Source organism: Ovis aries, chromosome 11 (assembly GCF_016772045.2).
Source record: "Ovis aries strain OAR_USU_Benz2616 breed Rambouillet chromosome 11, ARS-UI_Ramb_v3.0, whole genome shotgun sequence".
Taxonomy (NCBI): domain Eukaryota; kingdom Metazoa; phylum Chordata; class Mammalia; order Artiodactyla; family Bovidae; genus Ovis; species Ovis aries.
In genome coordinates, this window is record NC_056064.1 from 48,468,904 (window position 1) to 48,488,071 (window position 19,168).

General features: G+C 37.5%; 1 protein-coding gene across 1 annotated transcript in view; it reads right to left on the reverse strand.

Annotated features, from left to right (window-relative positions):
- Positions 1-19,168, reverse strand: part of SMURF2 (SMAD specific E3 ubiquitin protein ligase 2) — a 117,627-nt gene that overhangs the window by 13,643 nt on the left and 84,816 nt on the right. Inside the window, exons 7-12 of the mRNA XM_027974335.2 lie at positions 18,113-18,196; positions 15,227-15,429; positions 12,899-12,983; positions 8,888-9,046; positions 3,415-3,607; positions 2,029-2,132 (exon numbers count right to left, since the gene is read on the reverse strand). Of these exons, the coding sequence (XP_027830136.1) occupies positions 2,029-2,132; positions 3,415-3,607; positions 8,888-9,046; positions 12,899-12,983; positions 15,227-15,429; positions 18,113-18,196 (828 nt within the window). The remainder of the gene's footprint in view (positions 1-2,028; positions 2,133-3,414; positions 3,608-8,887; positions 9,047-12,898; positions 12,984-15,226; positions 15,430-18,112; positions 18,197-19,168) is intronic.

Genomic DNA, 19,168 nt, shown 5'->3' on the forward strand with positions numbered 1-19,168 from the left:
TACCTATGGCTGATTTCTGTTGCTGTATGGCAGAAACCAACCAACATGGTAAAGCAATTATCCTCCAATTAAAAATTTAAAAGAATCATCATCTACCATGCCCCAAAGTAAATGAAAAACCCTTGTTTTATTATACTGAACTCATGTCTCACTCAATTTTAGGTAATTTTACGACATTTTAACATCAGCGAATATAATAATATCCAGAAGTACTATCAGATGCTGCAGCCCAGTGGTCTGTTACTTTCAATTGCTAAAGAAATTTGTGATCCATGATAAATATAAAATGAAGGGAAGAATATGGTTTTATTTCGAAACCTCCATGTGGTCCCATCCATAGCACCCTGATCCTCTCCAATCGTGGCAGTTTTATACTAGTTTATACAACATATAACATTCACACATAACTAATTCATGTCTTATTGTTGGTATGGTTTTAGTAAGAAAATTTCACTATCCATTTCCACTGTCTGTTTTGTGTAAACCCTAGAATAACCATGATAAACATGTACATGGTGAGAAACTACCAAGGCCTGTGGTCTAAGTGGGAATGAAAGGGCAGGCCAGCACTTCCTGGGGATGTTTCATCCCACTTCTTGGTTTAAGCATACATCAGTGTTTTTAAAACCTATAATAACCAGTTCTATCACCTTAAACTGATTAAATCATTTACATTTTTCAAAGTATGAAAGACCACTTCTTATCTTGGTGAGACAGAAATACAATCACTAGTCTAGAACTTAAGGTGACGTCCGAGTCTCAACTCCTGTCATTCCTCAGCTAGGAAAGGCATGTAAGTGGTATACTCTGATATTATGGATTAAACAGGGGAATAATATAATTTTAGGAAATGCAGTGAAACACTATTAAAATAGTTAAAGGAAAACATTTCAAAGTTCTATCATTTGATGGAGTCTAAATCAAATCATTATGTTTAATACTTGAAAAGTCTATAAATTAAAAAGTGAGATCTCCAATAAGCAACTTTCACACCTAATATGTCTTGTATTATTTTTATGCATATATGTGTTTTTTAAAGGCTTCCCTGGTGGTTCAGTGGTAAACAATCTGCCTGCCAAGCAGGAGACTCAGGTTCAGTCCCTGGGTTGGGAGGATCCTCTGGAGAAGGAAATGGCAACCCACTCCAGTATTCTTGCCTGGGAAATCCCCATGGACAGAGGAGCCTGGTGGGCTCCAGGCCATGGGATTGCAAAGAGTTGGACACAACTGAGCATGCATGCACAGTGATCAATTCTAAAAATCCAAACTAAGGAAACTATCCATTTGCAAGTAAAAGGGTCACAGAAAAAGTTTACAGGTAAAAACAAGTAATGCCAACTGGCAATTATGGGACCTGGTGGAAACACAAATTTCATTTAGGCTGGATTTAGATTAGGGGAGACAGAATTATCATGATGGCCCTTAAAATGTTTTAACAAAGAAGCTATAATGTTTCTGCTGCATTTATATATAGTGAATTCTCACACCTGGAAACAAAATACTTGATGTATGAATGCAGCAGAAACATACTGAATGTACTGAAATATTCTATGGAGAATTTATGATATATACACATACTTTCAGACACAAACATTCCTTTAACAAGGTTAAAAAGCATGGCAATGGAAGCAAAGGGAAACAGTATTCAGTTTAGAATACACATCATTAAAATCTCAAGACTGTCCCTGACAATGTAAAGCAGAGGGAAGAGCATGTACTGAAGGAGAGAAATGGAGAAAATATCAGGCCTATAGGCCCTACCAATAGTCCACGTAGGGTTGCAGCTAGTTTTCAGAGAAAGTCTCACTGGAAGATATGATCCGTTAGGGAGTTCACAAATACTCCACTGGCAGCAGTGCTACAAAATAACTTCATTATGAATGTATGTACTAGGGTATCCTCCATACTGCAGACATTAGGTAACATTATGTTAGAAACTAAATACCAATGAGAAGGTTACACCACAGAGAGTATCTAATTTGCAAATATAAGGATCTATTAGTCATTTACTGCCAAGTATGTCTTTACCTGGCAACCCCTCCATAGTCAAGGCCTTCTTCTCCACGAAATTTTATCATTAATCGCTTCCAGAGATCTTTCGGTCTCATTTTCATGACCTGTCGATATGATTCCTGAAAAAAATGTTTAATATACTATTATTACTACGTGTTTTTAACTCCTGTTTAAACTCTCCTTCCCATTCCACCTACGAAACATATGTTTATTTAAATAAGGTGGAATGTGTTCAACAATCAAATCAACGGATCAACTCCAAGTGTTTGGAACCTCATGGAACTTAAAACAGATATAGTTTAATACTACTGAAATCAATTCCTTTGATAGACATTATCCTTTGATAGACATATTAAAAACCTACTAAAGACTCCATATTTAAGTCCTATTAACTATAGCAATGATACCACATAAAAAAACACAATCTGACAGAAGTACCACATTTTTAAAGTTAGTCGACCTCATCCAAGTGACAGATTCCACCAGAAAGTAAAGGTAAGAAGCAGAAAGTTTCAAAGAACGTTAAGTAATTGTTAAATGTACTCCTCACTACACTGACAACTTTACATTATTTTAACATTACGAAGGGCTGAGTACAAACAAGGTCAGAACTGTTCTGAGAGAAAAAAGTTCATCCTTTGGGAGAAGGATTATGAAGTCCCCAAACATCTCTTGCCCTGGAACCCTCTAATAAGTGGGCAAGTCCTGCCTTGGACCTCTTGCCACTTATTATGTAAGAACACTGAAGCTGCTATTAGAGCTATAAAATCGAGAGAGAAAAGGACATACCAGAAAGGAAGATTTTCAATAAATTAAGGAAGCAGTCCAACAGTATTTAGACAAAACGATTTTTTTTATCAAACAGTCCCTTACCTTTCGGAAGAATTAAAAAATAAGGGATGGATAATATCTGTGGTCTTTTAAAATTCATGAACAAATCAGTATCTGCAATGCAGGGACCAAGCTTTACCCATCAGAACCTCTCACACTTCATCCCATTCAAATGTTTATCTTATATATGAAATCTCTTCAATACTACTGCCTTTACTCCCCACAAGTAAGAAGAGAAATTAATGAAAATTCTCCCATTTTAAAGAGATTAAAGTGGAAGTCGCTCAGTCGTGTCTGACTCTGCGACGCCATGGACTGTAGCCTGCCAGGCTCCTCTGTCCATGGAATTCTCCAAGCAAGAATATTGGAGTAGGTAACCATTCCCTTCTCTAGGGGATCTTCCCTACGAAGGGATCAAACCCAGGTCCTCCCACATTACAGGCGGATTCTTTCCCGTCTGAGCTACCAGGGAAGCCCTTAAAGAGACTGAGTCCCAATATATACTTGGAAAACAAGTTCATCACTGGAATTTAAACTTTCTCTATATTAAAATCAGACTTGTACGTTTACCTCAAAAATCTCTTCCCTGGAAACCTCAATGCGGCAATGGCCAGCCTGAGGCTGTTGCTGGGAAAGTTCCTGCCGCAGAATCTTCAGCTTCTGAACTAGGTCGCGCTTGTACCGTGGGACTGTCAGACACTCTGTGTCATCAGGGCACAACGACACCACCTGCTGCTGCTGGTCTTTCAGTTGGTTCTGCCGACTACAAGTAAGCAAACATTAGTAGAGAGTCTTTTATAAGACTGCAATCACACATTTAAAATAGCACTGCATGCTAAACCAAGTCTATATTATTTCGAGGCCTTATTTTAGTCTTAGCTTGACATTTCTGACAACAATAAACTGGCTCCAGAGTTTATTTCTTAGAATTTATGGAAGTGGACAATGAGAGTTTTATCCAAAAAGCTTTATACAGCTGCTTAGAGCAACTTTCTCAAGTACTGTTTCCATTTTCCTCCACTCAGTTTACCAGCTCTCACTTCAAAATTCAGGCGCATGCCAAACCCTGCGCCTGTTATCTAGAGTCCGTCTCTCTGAAAGAAACAAACAGTTGGAACTGGCAGTTTGGCAGGACCCCTTCTCCTATGCATGCTACAGTCTAGACCACAGGAATGTGGGAAGTTACAGAGAAATGAGCACTTTACAAACAAGTCTAAATGCTTTATAAAGTGACTATTTTTCTTTTCTTTCCTTCTTTATTTTTTTGGGGGGGGCATGCAGTGTGGCATGCAGGACCTTAGTTCCTTGACCAGGGATCAAATCTGTGTCCCCTGCAGAAGAAGCATGGAGTCTTAGCCAGGGGACCACTAAGGAAGTCCTTATCTTTTTACTGTGGTAAAACACACATAAAATTTACCATTTTAACCATTTTTAAGTATTACAGTCACTGGCATTAAGTACATTCACATTGTCTCTTATGCTGAAGTGACTTCGAACTGCATATACAGTTTACCACAAATACACAAAAATAATCTCCCAAGTATAGCAGAAACATAATTTTTAGAAGGCACATTGCCTAGAGATATATTTATTCTCCTGACAAAAATACTGTAAGCTGCATCTAAGAATTTTTTTTAAAGAATCTTATGATATAATGAATGAGTTAATTTCAGTAAACTGTCAGGAAATAAAAAGTCATGTAATTCACAATTAATGTCTATGCAAATGCTGAATGATTCCGCTGGAATCTAATTTCACACACAACAAACAAGAGTATAATCTTCTAACCTATAAGTAAAGGACAATGGTAGCTATGATAAAATAAAAATAACTTTCAGTTCTCTAACAAATCACTCAAACTTACTTTACATATAATGGTTCAATAGGTAAAGGCCCAAATTTATACCTAGAACACATAACTATCCAAAAAAACGCAGCTTTGATGAAAATGACAAATCACCATTTATTCTCATAAAGCACTGTAATAAAGGTGTTTTTTGTATACCACACATATATAAATCAAAACAGAATATATTAAAAATACTCTTTAAACAACGTATTAATCATATCCCCAAAAAAGAACTTGGGTACACAAAGTTAAAGATACAAAACTTTAATTCAAAGTGGATCAGAGACCTCAACGTAAAACCTAAAGCCAAAAGCCTTAGGTGCCAAAACACAATCCGTAAGACAAACAAATGGATAAAATGAACATCACTTAAATTTCAAAGAACCTTTACACTTTTCAAAAGACACTGTTAAAAAAATGAAAAGACAAGTCACAGTCTAGGAGAAAATCTTTCTAAAGCTTATAGCTGACATAAAACTTGTATTTCAAGCATCTAAAGAATTCTCAAAACTCAAAAAAACTCAGTTTTTTTTTTAAAAAAAAGGAGGCAAAAAATTTCACCAAAGAAGATATACAGATGGAAATAAGCCCATGAAAAGATGCTCAACATCATTAGTTACTACAGGAAAGCAAATTAAAACTTCATGAGAATTCTGTAAAGCAATTATCCTTCAATAAAAAATAAATTAATTTAAAAAACTTAATGAGATACCACTATACATCTATTAGAATGTCTAAAATTAAGATTAACCATAGTGAAACTCCAGTACTTTGGCCACCTCATGCAAAGAGTTGACTCATTGGAAAAGACTTTGATACTGGGAGGGATTGGGGGCAGGAGGAGAAGGGGACGACAGAGGATGAGATGGCTGGATGGCATCACTGACTCGATGGACATGAATCTGAGTGAACTCCGGGAGTTGGTGATGGACAGGGAGGCCTGGCGTGCTGCGATTCATGGGGTTGCAAAGAGTCGGACACGACTGAGCGACTGAACTGCACTGAAACCAAGTGTTACCAAGAGCAACTACAACTCTCACACACTGCTAGTGGGAATGTCAAACGGCATAATCACTTCGAAAGACAATCTGGCAGTCTCTTCAAAAGTTTAACACAAATCTGTCATATGATGCAGCCTAGGCATTTATTTATCAGAGAGGAGTGAGAGTGTATGTCCACTGAAGGACTTAAACATAAACATTAATGGCAGTTTAGTCACAGCCCCAAACTGAAACAATCCAAATATTCATCAGCAGGTAAACAGATTCATAAATTGAGGTCTATCCACACAATGGAATGAAAAGAAATGAACTATACAGGCAACAACAGAGATGAATCTCAAATAATTACGCTGGGTAAAAGAAATCAAACGAAAGAGAGGACATACTGTATGAATCCACTTATCCAGAACTCTAAACACTGCAATGTGTAGTGACAGAAAGCAAATCGGTGGTTGGCTGAAAATGAGGTGTGGACTGAACTGTGTCTAAGTAAATAAGTTGAGGGCGTAAGCCTTAGCACCCCTGACTTTGACCTTATTTGGACACAGGGTCTTTGCAGATGTACTCAAGTTAAATGAGGTCACACTAGATGAGGGTGGCCCTAAATCCAACAGACTGGTATTCTTATAAGGAGAGGTAAACTTGGATCCAGAATATAGGGGAGAAGCTGTAACATATTAAGATATATACTTTGGTCTTTGTCCCCAGTTACTGACACAGAACTCCTAAAATGCTTGAAATTTCCTGAATGACAGAGGTGACAAGAAAAGTGTATTCTGTTCCAATATTTGGTCTTTGTCCCTGTTACAAGACAGGGAAGCTCCTAAGTCCCTTAGAAGTTCCTGGGTTTTGGAGCATTTTTTGTTTCAGTGAGGTTACTGTTACATAGTTGCAGGATGGGGCCTGGTCGCAGGAAAGACCAAAGCTTGATGAGAAGCCTAGAACTTTCAGTGCCACGCCCCCCCCCTCCCCCCGCAGCCTCTGGGGAGCGGGGAGAGGAACTGGAGACCGAGTTAATGATCAATCACTCCTATGTGATAACATCTCCATAAAAACCCCTGAATGCTGGTGTTCAGAATGCTGGGTTGATGAACACACCGCAGGTGCCCAGAGGATGAAGCACCTTGCAGCTAAGTACATGCAAGGCCCATGTAGCACCTTGCAGCTAAGTACATGCAAGGCCCATGTAGCCCCTCTCCTGTCCTATGCCTCTCCTGTCCTATGCCTCGCTTCCATTTGGCTGTGCCTGAGTTACACCCTTTATAAGAAAAACTGGTAACAGTAAGGAAATAATTTCCCTGAGTTCTGTGAGCCATTCTAGCAAATTGCTGAACCCAAGGGTCATGAGAACGCCTCGACATACAGCCAGTTGGCAAGAAATATGGGAGGCCTTGTTGAAACTGAGCCCTTCACCTGTGAGGCCTGATGCCAACTGGGTGGCATTAGACTGAATTCAAGTCCGTAGATGGGGAGAATTGAAATGTTTGAGGAAAAAACTCCCACACTTGGTGGCAGATGTTTTGTGGGTAGACCAGATCGCAGGCCAGGTGAAGACAAGGAACAGACTGGAATAATGGTCCCACAAGTCAAGGAACAGCAAGGTTTCCGGGAACCAACAGGAGCTAGGAGAAGGGCATGTAACTGATCTTCCTTGAGAGATTCCAGAAGGAACCAACCCTGAGCCAGCCTGGCTCTGAACTCCAGTCTCCAGAACTGCCAGAGAATGAACTTATACTATTTTAAACCACCTAGTGTATAGTATTTTGTTACGGCAGCCTTGGGAAACTAGAGAAGGGGTGGGAGGAGGGACCACCAAGAGGCTACAAAGAGGCAGGAGGAAACTCTCGGGGCAGTGGATACGTTCACTATCTCCATTAAGGTGAGGGTCTCACAGTATATAATATGTCAAAACAAACCGCACATAGAAAATATGTACAATTTACTGTGTGTCAATTAAATTTCAACAAAGCCAATTTTAAAACAGTTCATCAAAAAAAGTCTACAAATAATAAATGCTGGAGAGTGTGGAAAGAAAAGGGAACCCTCCGACACTGTTGGCGGGAATGTAAATGGGTGTAGCTACCACGGAAAACAGCATGGAGGGTCCTGAAAACACTAAAATGGAGCTACCATATGATCTAGCAATCCCTCTCCTGGGCATGCATCTGGAAAATATGAAAACTAATGCAAAAAGATACATGCACTCCAATGTATACAGCAGCATTATCTACAAGAGCCAAGATAAGGAAACAACCCAAGTATACATACTCTCACACACAATGAAATATTACTCAGTCATAAAAAAAGAATGAAATATTGCCATTTGCGGCAATATGGATGGACCTTGAGAATATCATACGAAGTGCAGTAAGCCAGAGAGAAAGACAAATATTATATATGATACCACTTATATGTGGAATCTAAAAAAATAATAAAAATGAATCTATACACAAAGCAAAAACAGACTGACAGACACAGGAAACAAATTTATGGTTACCGAAGGAGAAAGGGAGGGTGGGGAGGGGTAAATTAGTAGAATGGGATTCACAGATACAAACTGCTACACATAAAACAGGCAAGTAACAAGGATTTACTGCAGAACACACGGTACTATATTCAATATCTTATATAACCTATAATGGAAAATAATCTGGAAAAAATATATACATATAACTGGGCCACTCTGCGATACACCTGCAACTGACACAGTATTATAAATCAACTATATTCTAATTAAAAAAAAAACAACAACAGGATACATCAAGCCCATTCACAAAGATTTGTGAAAGAGACTGTTTCAGTCCTCAAACGGGAAAAAAGGATTCAAGCTAAAGGACAAAACTGACAGCAGAAAGTCCTCTGGGATAGATTCAACTCCCCCAGAGCTAGTTCTAGGGCACTTGAGGGGTGGAGGGGAGAGGGACACAGCAGCCTGTCTCTGCAGGTGTACTGGGACAAACCTCTGACACACACTCTTTTTGTAACATTTCAGGACAGGTTCCTACTTAAGCACAGTTGGGATTAAAATATCCAAACATCAGAGTAACATTTGGTATACCCATAAAATTATGTGCAACAAAAATAATTTATAACTGAAGAGAGAAGCCATTCTATCACATTTATTACAAAAAGCATCTATCAGTCTTCTTTTGTTGAGACTCATATTTCAACATGTGTTATTTTTAAAACTTACTTTAAAACTAAATGCAAGTTAGCAGAGAGCCGAGGATCTGTAAACTGTGTCGTTCTGTTGTTATGGTCAACGAAGTAAACTCTGCCTGTTGCTGTATTCCGGATCTCCCATCCAGGAGGCAATGGACCAAGCTCTTCACAATTGATGTTGCTAAGATCCCTGCAAAAACAAACATAAAATAAAAAATACCTCACTGATGGGCCTGCTGAGCCAAGCAAGTGTAAATGACACAGAACAATTCCATGAAGTCTGAGAAAATGTATTGTTTCAGAAACTTGAGATGTTGAGCTGGAATCTTTAATTCCCAGTGGTTTAACAAACTTGCTTATTCAAAACCCAATCCATAAATGGCTCAGAAACTTATCACACAGCCTACATTTTTAGTGAGTTCATTCCTGGGTTCTAATGTAATTCAGGTTTTAAATTAATATAAAAGCAATCACAACATTTGCCAACAGAAACTGTACTTCAATACTTGTCTGAAAAAACATTGTTTTCCAAATGTCAGTGATATAAGGAATTACATGTTTTCTAAAATTTCCCTTCAATTATTTCTTTACCACGCCATAAAATCTGTGTAAATGTTCATTCCATGATTAATTTTAAGCTCTTCAATAAAGCAAAACTGGACATATTATTAAAATTATGATCCTGAAAATAACTACAGCATATGTTTTAAAGGATAACTGCTCCATTCTGAATTGTAAAAGCTATAAAGCTAGTGAACGGAGAATCAGTTTAAGACACCTTAGGAAGAATGTTCTAAGATTCACTGCTATGTAAAAAGCAGCTAAAGATTTTTAATGGAGCAAAGACCCCTGTTATTATATCATAGGCATGCTCACTCAGTCACGTCTGACTCTGTGACCCCATGGACTGTAACCCACCGGGCTCCTCTGTTCATGGAATTCTCCAGGCAAGAATACTGGAGTGGATACATTTCCTCCTCCAGGGGATCTTCCTGACCCAGAGACTGAACCATGCATGTCTCCTGCATTTCTTGCACTGGCAGACAGATTCTTAACCACTGAGCTACCTGGGAAGTGTGTTATTATGTCATACTTTCTATTATATAGGACAAAGATTTATAGGACCTTAAAGAATGAAATAAAAGCAGCATATCTAATATAAATTTGAACTATAGCCAATAATTATAATGACAAATCCCATCAGTTTTCCTGAAATAACCTCTTCTTGGTCCTAGTGAAAATACAATGATGGGCACCCATAGATTTGTTGGAACAGTGATTTCTGACCTGTGCTTACAGAAGCCCCAGAGATTTTTCTGCTTCAGAACAACTAAATATTGGAAAGAAGAAACTATTTTGAGACACCGCTAATCTTCAAAAGAGGCAAGGGAAAAAGTTCCAAGAATCCTCCTCAATTTTTTTTTAAGTGAATTGAGCTGGAGCTGGTACCTGAGAGGCAGACAGGTAGAGTGCGGGCTGCCAAAGAGCAGTGATCAACTGGGAAACTCAGCCTCAGGCCAGAGGCAAGGTTAGAAAAGGAAACCTGGAACTGCCCCACTGAGAACTCAAAGGCAAGATGAAGCGATTCCAGGGAAAACTCCTCAATTCTCACTTTAGGTTCACAGAACTCCAACCAATTAAAATCAAACTCACAATTAAAGATCACCAAACACTTCATTCAGAAAGGAATTCATGGTGACTGGGAGTCAGCAGAAACAAAACCACGGAATTAGATCCCCAAGTACTATCAGAGATCAAAAAGAATAGCTATGAAAAGCAGTGTTAGAAAAAAGTAATAAAAGGGAACAGTTACAGAAACAAACTATCACTCAGAGATTAAGAATGAACAGATAGATTTTTTTAGTGGAACTTTTAAAATGAAAGGTAATTACTGCAATCAAAGAATGAATAATTCTTTTGCTATAATGCAGCATTTGACCTTGTATCATTTTATTCAGCATTTCACAGATTTACAGTCATACATGGAAGAACTCTAAAGAACTGATAAGCAGCAGCAAACTGTAAACACTCTATGTGGAACTGGGACGTGATTAAAGGAAGATGGTATGGTATCAAGACTACATAGTCAGTATGCCACAGAGTGAACAAAGCATCATTAATCATTATTTTAAAGGGAAATACAAAACATTCTGAAATGGGACTTCTCAGGTAAATCTAAGTTTACTGGGTATCTTTAAATAAAGCTAGTCTTAAAAGTGTCTGCGTTACACTATTTTATAAATGTCTTTGACTAGTAATAATATTTTAATGGAATCTAAATATTTATAGTCTGCTTCGATAAAAGATTCTCCATACAAAAGACATTTATTAAAGGAACTTCCTGAACAAAAGATATATATTTTAAGATAACACTTTGGAGCATAGAGACTAAAGAAAAGAAACACATAATCCAGAGCATTTTTTCTTAAAGTTATTATTCAACATTCAATATGAAATATTCTTAAATCCTTATAGAAACCCCTTACTCATTATTGAAAAACTGACACTGTTTCCTTAGGAATAAGAACGTATTGCCAACTGCGGTGCCAAAATCTCTCTCAATTCCAACTTCTGATGCCGGCTTAACATACTCCTCTTTCAACAGGCAACTCAAAATCAACTTTCACACTACTGTAAATTATTTAGTTTTAAGAATCATTTTTTTTCTAAACATTTCCTTACAATGACTTTAATTTTATAGAAAAGTTCAATATTGACCTTCAACTTGATAAACAGAACCCAAAGCACTTCTTTTAATAACTTATGTAATAAAACTCTTATTTCTAAAAATTAGGCACTTGGATTTTTTTCAGTGAGCTTATTAATAAAACAATTTCTTTTCTTTTCTTAAATCAACAGCTTATATCATGAACACACAGAAATGGCCACCTTGACACAATTATTAATGATAACACATTTCCTTGGCTGCCACTCTCAAAAGATTCTAATTAAGCCCTATCACAAGTAAAACATTTTGGGAATTCCTTGGCCGATTAGGCAGTTTTCACTGTTGGGGCACAGGTTCAATCCCTGGTAGGGAAACTAAGATCCCACAAGCCACAAACCAAGGCCAAAAAAAAAAAGTAAAACATTTTCATTATAATAGCTTTATTTATAAATAAATACAGTATCAAAGCCATCCAAAATCAGCTAGTCACATCTGTTTTTAATTAAAAAACATGACTCTTGACAGAGCTCTGAGTACAAACTTTATGCAGAAAAAGATCTGACTCTCCATAGGACTTTTTAAAGAGAGGAATGTTGTATTTAATATATAAAATATCCTCATCTTATAAAGGTGTATGTGCAGCTTACAAAGTTGATTTAGAAACTCACTTAGAACTCAGCCTTTTTTTTGCAGCTTCAACTGGACTGCTTGGCACTCTCCATCGGTTCATTAGAAAATAATTCAAATAGCTAGTGGCTTAAAATGCATTATTTGATACTAAAATGTACTAGAAATTATGTTAAACTACTGAATTGATTTTGTGTCATGTCATTTTCTTGAAGTTAAAAGATAGCTGACATTTTGGTTGGTAAATGCATTCGACAATGCCTGCAGTTCAAATACACAAGTTTTGGCATTTAAAATAAATTTAATTTTTTTTAATTGAGTTATTTCTCTTCTATTTTAAAACCTGAAGATTGATTATACTTATGTAAAGCTAAAGTAAACAAACCTTAAAAAAAAAGCCTAACCAGAAATAAAAATATCAATTTACTACCCTTAAGAAAAATGTTTTTGTAAGGTTTCCATGTTTCCCCCAGGTCATTTTTCAAACTCTTAAAAGACTCATGTTTCTGCCTTGATTTTTTTAAGGGGGAAGGGGAGAGGAACCAGGGACTGGTTGGGGGGCAGGGGGTAGGGCACTGGGATATGCTTGCAGAGAAGCTAGAACTTTCAACTAAATGTCAAACTGAAAAGATGATCCGAAAGAGCCAAACTTTTACTATTTTAAGGAGTTAAAGATTAAATAATCAAATAAGTGTTCAGTGAAACGGATATTCAGTGGTACAAAGGGTATTCAGAATGTGTTCTTACCTAGGCACTCTTGGATCATGCCACGTGCTCACGCCAGTCTGAGTATGTAAGAAATACACCTGACCTTGCTGTGTTGTCCTCTGTTCTGTAAAATTAGGAGACACTAATGATAAAAACATTCAAAATGTCCAAATCAAAAACAGCTATAAACACTAGGACATAATAGGTAAAATTTCCAATTACCAATCTATTTTATTACAAAGGAATTGCCTTACTTGTTCTGAACTCGGAACACATTTCCTCCTGGAAACAATCTTATAAATGGTGCTGAGGGTCACAGGCCAGCTATCTAAAATATGGCTCATATATTAAACATGTTGCAATGGAAAATAGAAAACAAACTGTCATAGTACCAATAATTAAATGAAACAAACATGAAATTATCTTTTGTTTGTCTTAAATGCAGAGACTAAGGGGAACAGAAGGGCTCAGAGGAAGAGGCCAGCCAACTCTGGGGAGATTCTCAGGGGATTTGTAGTAACTTTCAAAGAGTTAACAGGCTGGGAATGCTTTTTAAATAATGCCTAATTTTATATCCAAACTTGTTATTTTTTTCTTTCCCTGAGAGAAGTGTATTCTCAAGTCTACACTTGGACTCCGACTAAAGCAAAACCAATGGAATACGAGAGAGATACCCTATAGTCAAAAATAGGCACCGATGGAAAAACAACCAAGTTAGAAAGAGAAGACTAAAGGCAAGTGTGCCTACTGGAGAGAAAAAAGTCACAGGTAAAATTAAGTCAAAACCTTCGGGAAGAGAGTGAGGAAGCCAGAAAAGAGAAGGAATCTGTACAACGGCGTCTCTACTGGGGTTTCTTCAATGGTGGTTTTCGGTCTTTATTTATTTATGCTTTTCAGCAACAGAACTACTTAAAAAAAATCTAATGAAAAATTCCAGTATATGAAACAATAAAACTATTGCTAATACTTATTAGTATACATTTGTTCACAAACTTGTAATAAAAAACAATTTAAACTTTAAACTTTTATAAATGCAAAAATGTTTAAAACTGGTTCTGCACGACAGCTGCAATAATCTCAGCCTTGGAACTCATGTTTTACTATGTTTCAGTTGTACAAAAAAAATTTTTAATTGAAATCACACAAATATAAAAGTATGACTCCCACACTCCAAGCCGCTTGCCTTATAATCTCAAAGAGAAATGGCAGGCAATACTACATTGTAATGTCTGAACATTAATAATGACTGCTGAATTTTACTAATGTTAACTTCTCATGACATTTGTTTCTTATAACAAATCTACATGAGTGGTACTAATATTTCCCCCTTTTTATATAAGATAAAACTGGAGGCTCAGAGAGGTTAAATAATGTACCCAGAGTCAAACAACTATTAATACCATGTGGCAAAGACAGGATTTGAACCCAGGTCTGCCTGTTTTCCAAGCTCCATGCACTAATCACTGTGCTTTAAGTTAACCTGTATGGCCTAGCACAATTAATGGGGAAAAAATTTTTTTAATTAAAGAGTTAAAATACTTTATAAAGTCAGAATGATACATTTAAGTTTTAAAAATATTCTAGAGTAAAAATAAGTTAGATCAGGCAATTCCCAATGTTGGTCACTAGGTGTCATGACCAGCCCACAAGAGTTTATCTAGAGGTTGTGAAAAGGGCAAGGGTGTAACTAACTTGGTTAAGTTTTTAACAAGAAAGTCCAGTTGAGTTCATACTACAAGAGTTCACAAGATGAGATTAATTTAGGAAGTTCTGTCCTCAGCTACAAGACTCATGTCATCTTTCACATGGAATTCTAAAATTTAGGAAATTACATAAGATTATATTTTTATACAAACATAGAAGTGACTAAATCATTTACAATAACCCAATCAGATAACCCCAAACTATAGACAGCACAAATATAATACATAAATACCATCACAAACATGCTATTTAAATTATTTCTAAATATGTATGTTTAGAAAATTACATTCAGTTCTGACTTCAGACTGCCGTTATCAAGAACACCGGCATCTCACTTTTTACAGTGCCTGTGTACAAAGCAGTCTCACGCTGCTTCATGTACTCCTCACAATGCCTTTGTGAAAAGGAGAAGTATTGTTCATCTCATTTCACTGTAATGGAGCAAAAAGGCTGAGGTTAAATGACTAGCCCAAAGTCAAACTGTTGTTAGTCTTCTATCACTTCAGAGACTTATCAGAGTTGGGGGGTTTTACATTTACTTTTATTTTCATGCAGAATTCCTACACCCAGATTAATAACTACTTTAAAAGCTGATTTTCTGGCTTTCTTAGCAAGTTTCAGTCAGTAACACACACTTTATTTTTCCTCTGGTAGTTGTCATACCATAGCCTTCCGGTAGGTCTGGAGGAGTATGTAAATGTGTCCTGCTCATGTAATTTCTATGTCGTTGTGACCTGACTCTTCTCTCTGCCAGTCTGGGATCTGAAGACTGTCCACACGTTGCACCGTTTGTTCCACTAATTGGAGTGTTCTCATCAACAAAGCAGCTAAGAGGTCTCCCAGGACTAGAATACTCAGATGCCGGTCTATCAAAAAGTAACAAGGGAAAAACCTTACTCAACTCAGATATCGGAAGTAGAGTTTATAGACAATGTGTGTACTGCAGTAACAATCGCTTCCAAGAAAACAGAATGATTAATACAAACATGATGACTTCAAGAAACTCTAAATAAAAGCAAACCAGTAGTCGCAAAGCACCAAAGAAACCCAGGTGATAAGCAGATTATCAGTTACGGATTAAAATCACTTTGGTGGTGGTGGTTTAGTCACTCAGTCGTGTCCAACTTGTTGCGACCCCATGTACTGTAGCCCACCAGGCTTCTCTGTCCTTCGGATTCTCCAGGAAAGAAAACTGGAGTGGGTTGCCATTTCCTCCTCCAGGGGATCTTCCCGACCCAGGAATTGAACCCAGGTCTCCTGCACTGTAGGCAGATTCTTTACCATCTGAGCTACAAGGGAAGCCCTTACTGATCTTAATCACATTTTATATGAAATCTACATATACTTGCAGATGTGTAAGTATACTTGGCTCAGCCACAGGCCACTTCAGACCTGTATTTCCATCATTCTCCCGTGCTGCCTCTGCCACACTAACCCTCTTCCTCCTCCTCAATCCTGCATGTTGTTCTACCTTCAGTGCCAGAGAGCAGCCCTCCCTCCTATTTAGGGTGATTTTTTCTCCTATTTTCTCCAGGCCAGACTCTTTTTTGTCATTCAAATCACAGCTTAAGCTTAAGTGCTGCCTCTAAGAAGTCATTTCTGACCATCAGATCTACTCACCCAGGCATTTGATAGTACACCACCTTACTTCCTCAGCAGAGCAGTTAATTTTGGTGTTTTCCTCATTTGCAACCCTGTTTCTGCCCGTCTTCTCCCACTAGACTATTTATTGAGAGAACAGAGTCTGCCTAGTTACACACCATAAATATTCCCGTACCTGGAACAGCACTCAGCATATATTTAAGAGAAGTAGTTCAATATATACTGAATAAAGGAAAGAAGACAGTTTGTCACTTCAAAGAGCTTCCAGTCTCTTCTAGGTAAACCAAATTAAGAGGATAATCAAGAGTCAATTTTTAAACTAACATTTACAATCAACTTTATACATGTGAAAATTAAAGTCAATTTTATCAGGTAAATGAGGAAGAAAGGGACTTCACTAAAACACTGACACAAGCACACATTTATTTACATGGAGATACGATAAAACAGGTTCTCCTGACTTCAGTATAATCCTTGGCTGTTTAATACTAGAAATAAACTCTCAAATAAGCATTTTTTTAAATGGCAACATAAGCTAGGCTTTCATCCAAGAATCACAGTGTAATAGAGAAGACTTAGTGACTCAATGAGTTAAGCAATTTAATCCCAATAAATAAAAGTTTTCCAGTGGTCATGTATCGATGTGAGAGTTGGACTGTGAAGAAAGTGAAGAAAGCTGAGCATCGAAGAATTGATGCTTTTGAACTGTGGTGTTGGAGAAGACTCTTGAGAGTCCCTTGGACTGCAAGGAGATCCAACCAGTCCATCCTAAAGGAGATTAGTCCTGGGTGTTCATTGGAAGGACTGATGCTGAAGCTGAAACTCCAATACTTTGGCCACCTCATGCTAAGAGTTAACTCACTGGAAAAGACCCTGATGCTGGGAGGGATTGAGGGCAGGAGAAGGGGAAGACAGAGGATGAGATGGCTGGATGGCATCACTGACTCGATGGACATGAGTCTGAGTGAACTCCAGGAGTTGGTGATGGACAGGGAGGCCTGGCGTGCTGTGATTCATGGGGTCGCAGAGAGTTGGACACGACTGAGCGACTGAACTGACAGCTAATGCGAAGCATTTGATGTTCTATGTCTGGGGTCATTCTTGTTCAGGGAGAAAAAAACAGTAGGGAGCAAAGCAAGCGCTGAGTAAGTACAGGTGGCAAATAAACTTTTTTCTTATTCTGAAAAGTAAAAAAAGGAAAGCCAGCCACTTATCCTGTTCATTTTCAGTTACTTAAAGAGCTTTCCTTGAAGCTTTCAAAAATTACCTTGCATCCCCGTCTTTACACATTAAGCTCCAGGAAGGCCTTTCTGCATTATTCATTGTTATAGCACAGAACCAAGCATACAACAATTTAGTAAATTCAATGATAGCTGTTAGCACTGTCCTGAACACTTTTCATCATGTTCCCCCTTACTTCGCTAAATCTTCATATGCTTCAGGAGTTTTAGTTCAGAGAGTCTCCTCCTTCAGAGTCTTCCTTTCCAAGTTCTACCATTCCCTTACCCCCAACTCTAAGTCAAGTGCCTCTCCAGATGGTCTCAGACCATCTGGTCCTTCTCTTGGTCATAGACCTCACTGGACACACTACAGTCATCCCTCGACATGACTGAATAAATGGTGATCCCTGTACACATATTTTGTTACAGCCATTCAATAATGGACTCAAAAAATTTAAGAGTCGCAGGAGTAAGATGACTTCTCAACGTATTCATTTAGCTCATTTAATAAATATTTACTAAATACCATCACAGGCCATGGAGCTACAATAACAGGATAACCTGCTAAGCAATCTTTATTAAAAATAATAGAGGCATCTGCTGTAAGATCTACTGATCTAGAGCAGTTTACCCCAAGGAAAGAAATCTGATAAAGCTGACATATAAACAGAGGGTGACTTCTGGAGGGTGAATAGCAGACTCTGGAAAGAGATTCTTATGTTCTTACCGTGTTGGGCGTTCCCACTGTGTAGTTCTTGTTATGTGGTTTAGGTACTGGATTCTTCCAGAGGCAGTTCGCCTTTCTTCCCAGCTTAAATAAAAATATTGAGAGATAAAGCAGTAATAGGAAGCCAGACATGGAGTGGTTTTGGTGCAACCCACAAGACATTTGTTATGAATCAGCAACGACAAATTGAAAAAATAATACACAGAATATACAAATTGTTTCAACTTATTTTACAACTGTACAATATGTCTTCTGGAATGCTGAAGCTTTTAAAATATTTATTCTGAGGAGTGACTATTTTCTATCAGCCAAACTGAGAATTTTTCAATGATGTAAACAATGCTCAATTATTGATAATGATACTAATTCTCCAGAATTTAGTGAGGGGGGGGAGTCCATACTAACAATAAAAATTACACGTAATTTTAATTAAATGTAACTAGAAATGTGTATAAAAATCTTTCCAAAACATTTAGGCTACCCAAACTAATTTTTTAATCTTCATATTTTTATTTTCTTTTACATATTTTCTATCAAAAGTTACGAATTTTTTTTTTAGTTTTTATTTTTAAATTTTAAAATCTTTAATTCTTACATGCATTCCCAAACATGAACCCCCCTCCCACCTCCCTCCCCAAAAGTTATGAATTTTTAAAAAATTTGAAGTACAGCTGACATACAACATTATATTAGTTTCAGGCATTCAACATAGTGGCTTGACACCTCCATACACTACACAATGATCACCAGGATAAGTCTAGTAACCATCTGTAACCAAAGTTATTACAGCACGGCCTATATTCCTTATGCTGTACATTACATCCCCATGACTTACTTATGACTGAAAGTCTGTACCTCCCAATCCTCTTCACCTGCTTCATCCATTTCCCTCCCTCTCCCCGTCCTGGAAAAGCAATACAGAGTTTGCTCTTTGTTCTCTGAGTCTGTTTCATCTGCTTGCTTTGTTTTTCAGTTTCCCCATATAAGTGAAATCAGGTGGCATTTGTCTTTCGCTGACTTACTTCACTTAGCATAATACTCTCTGGCTCCACCTGT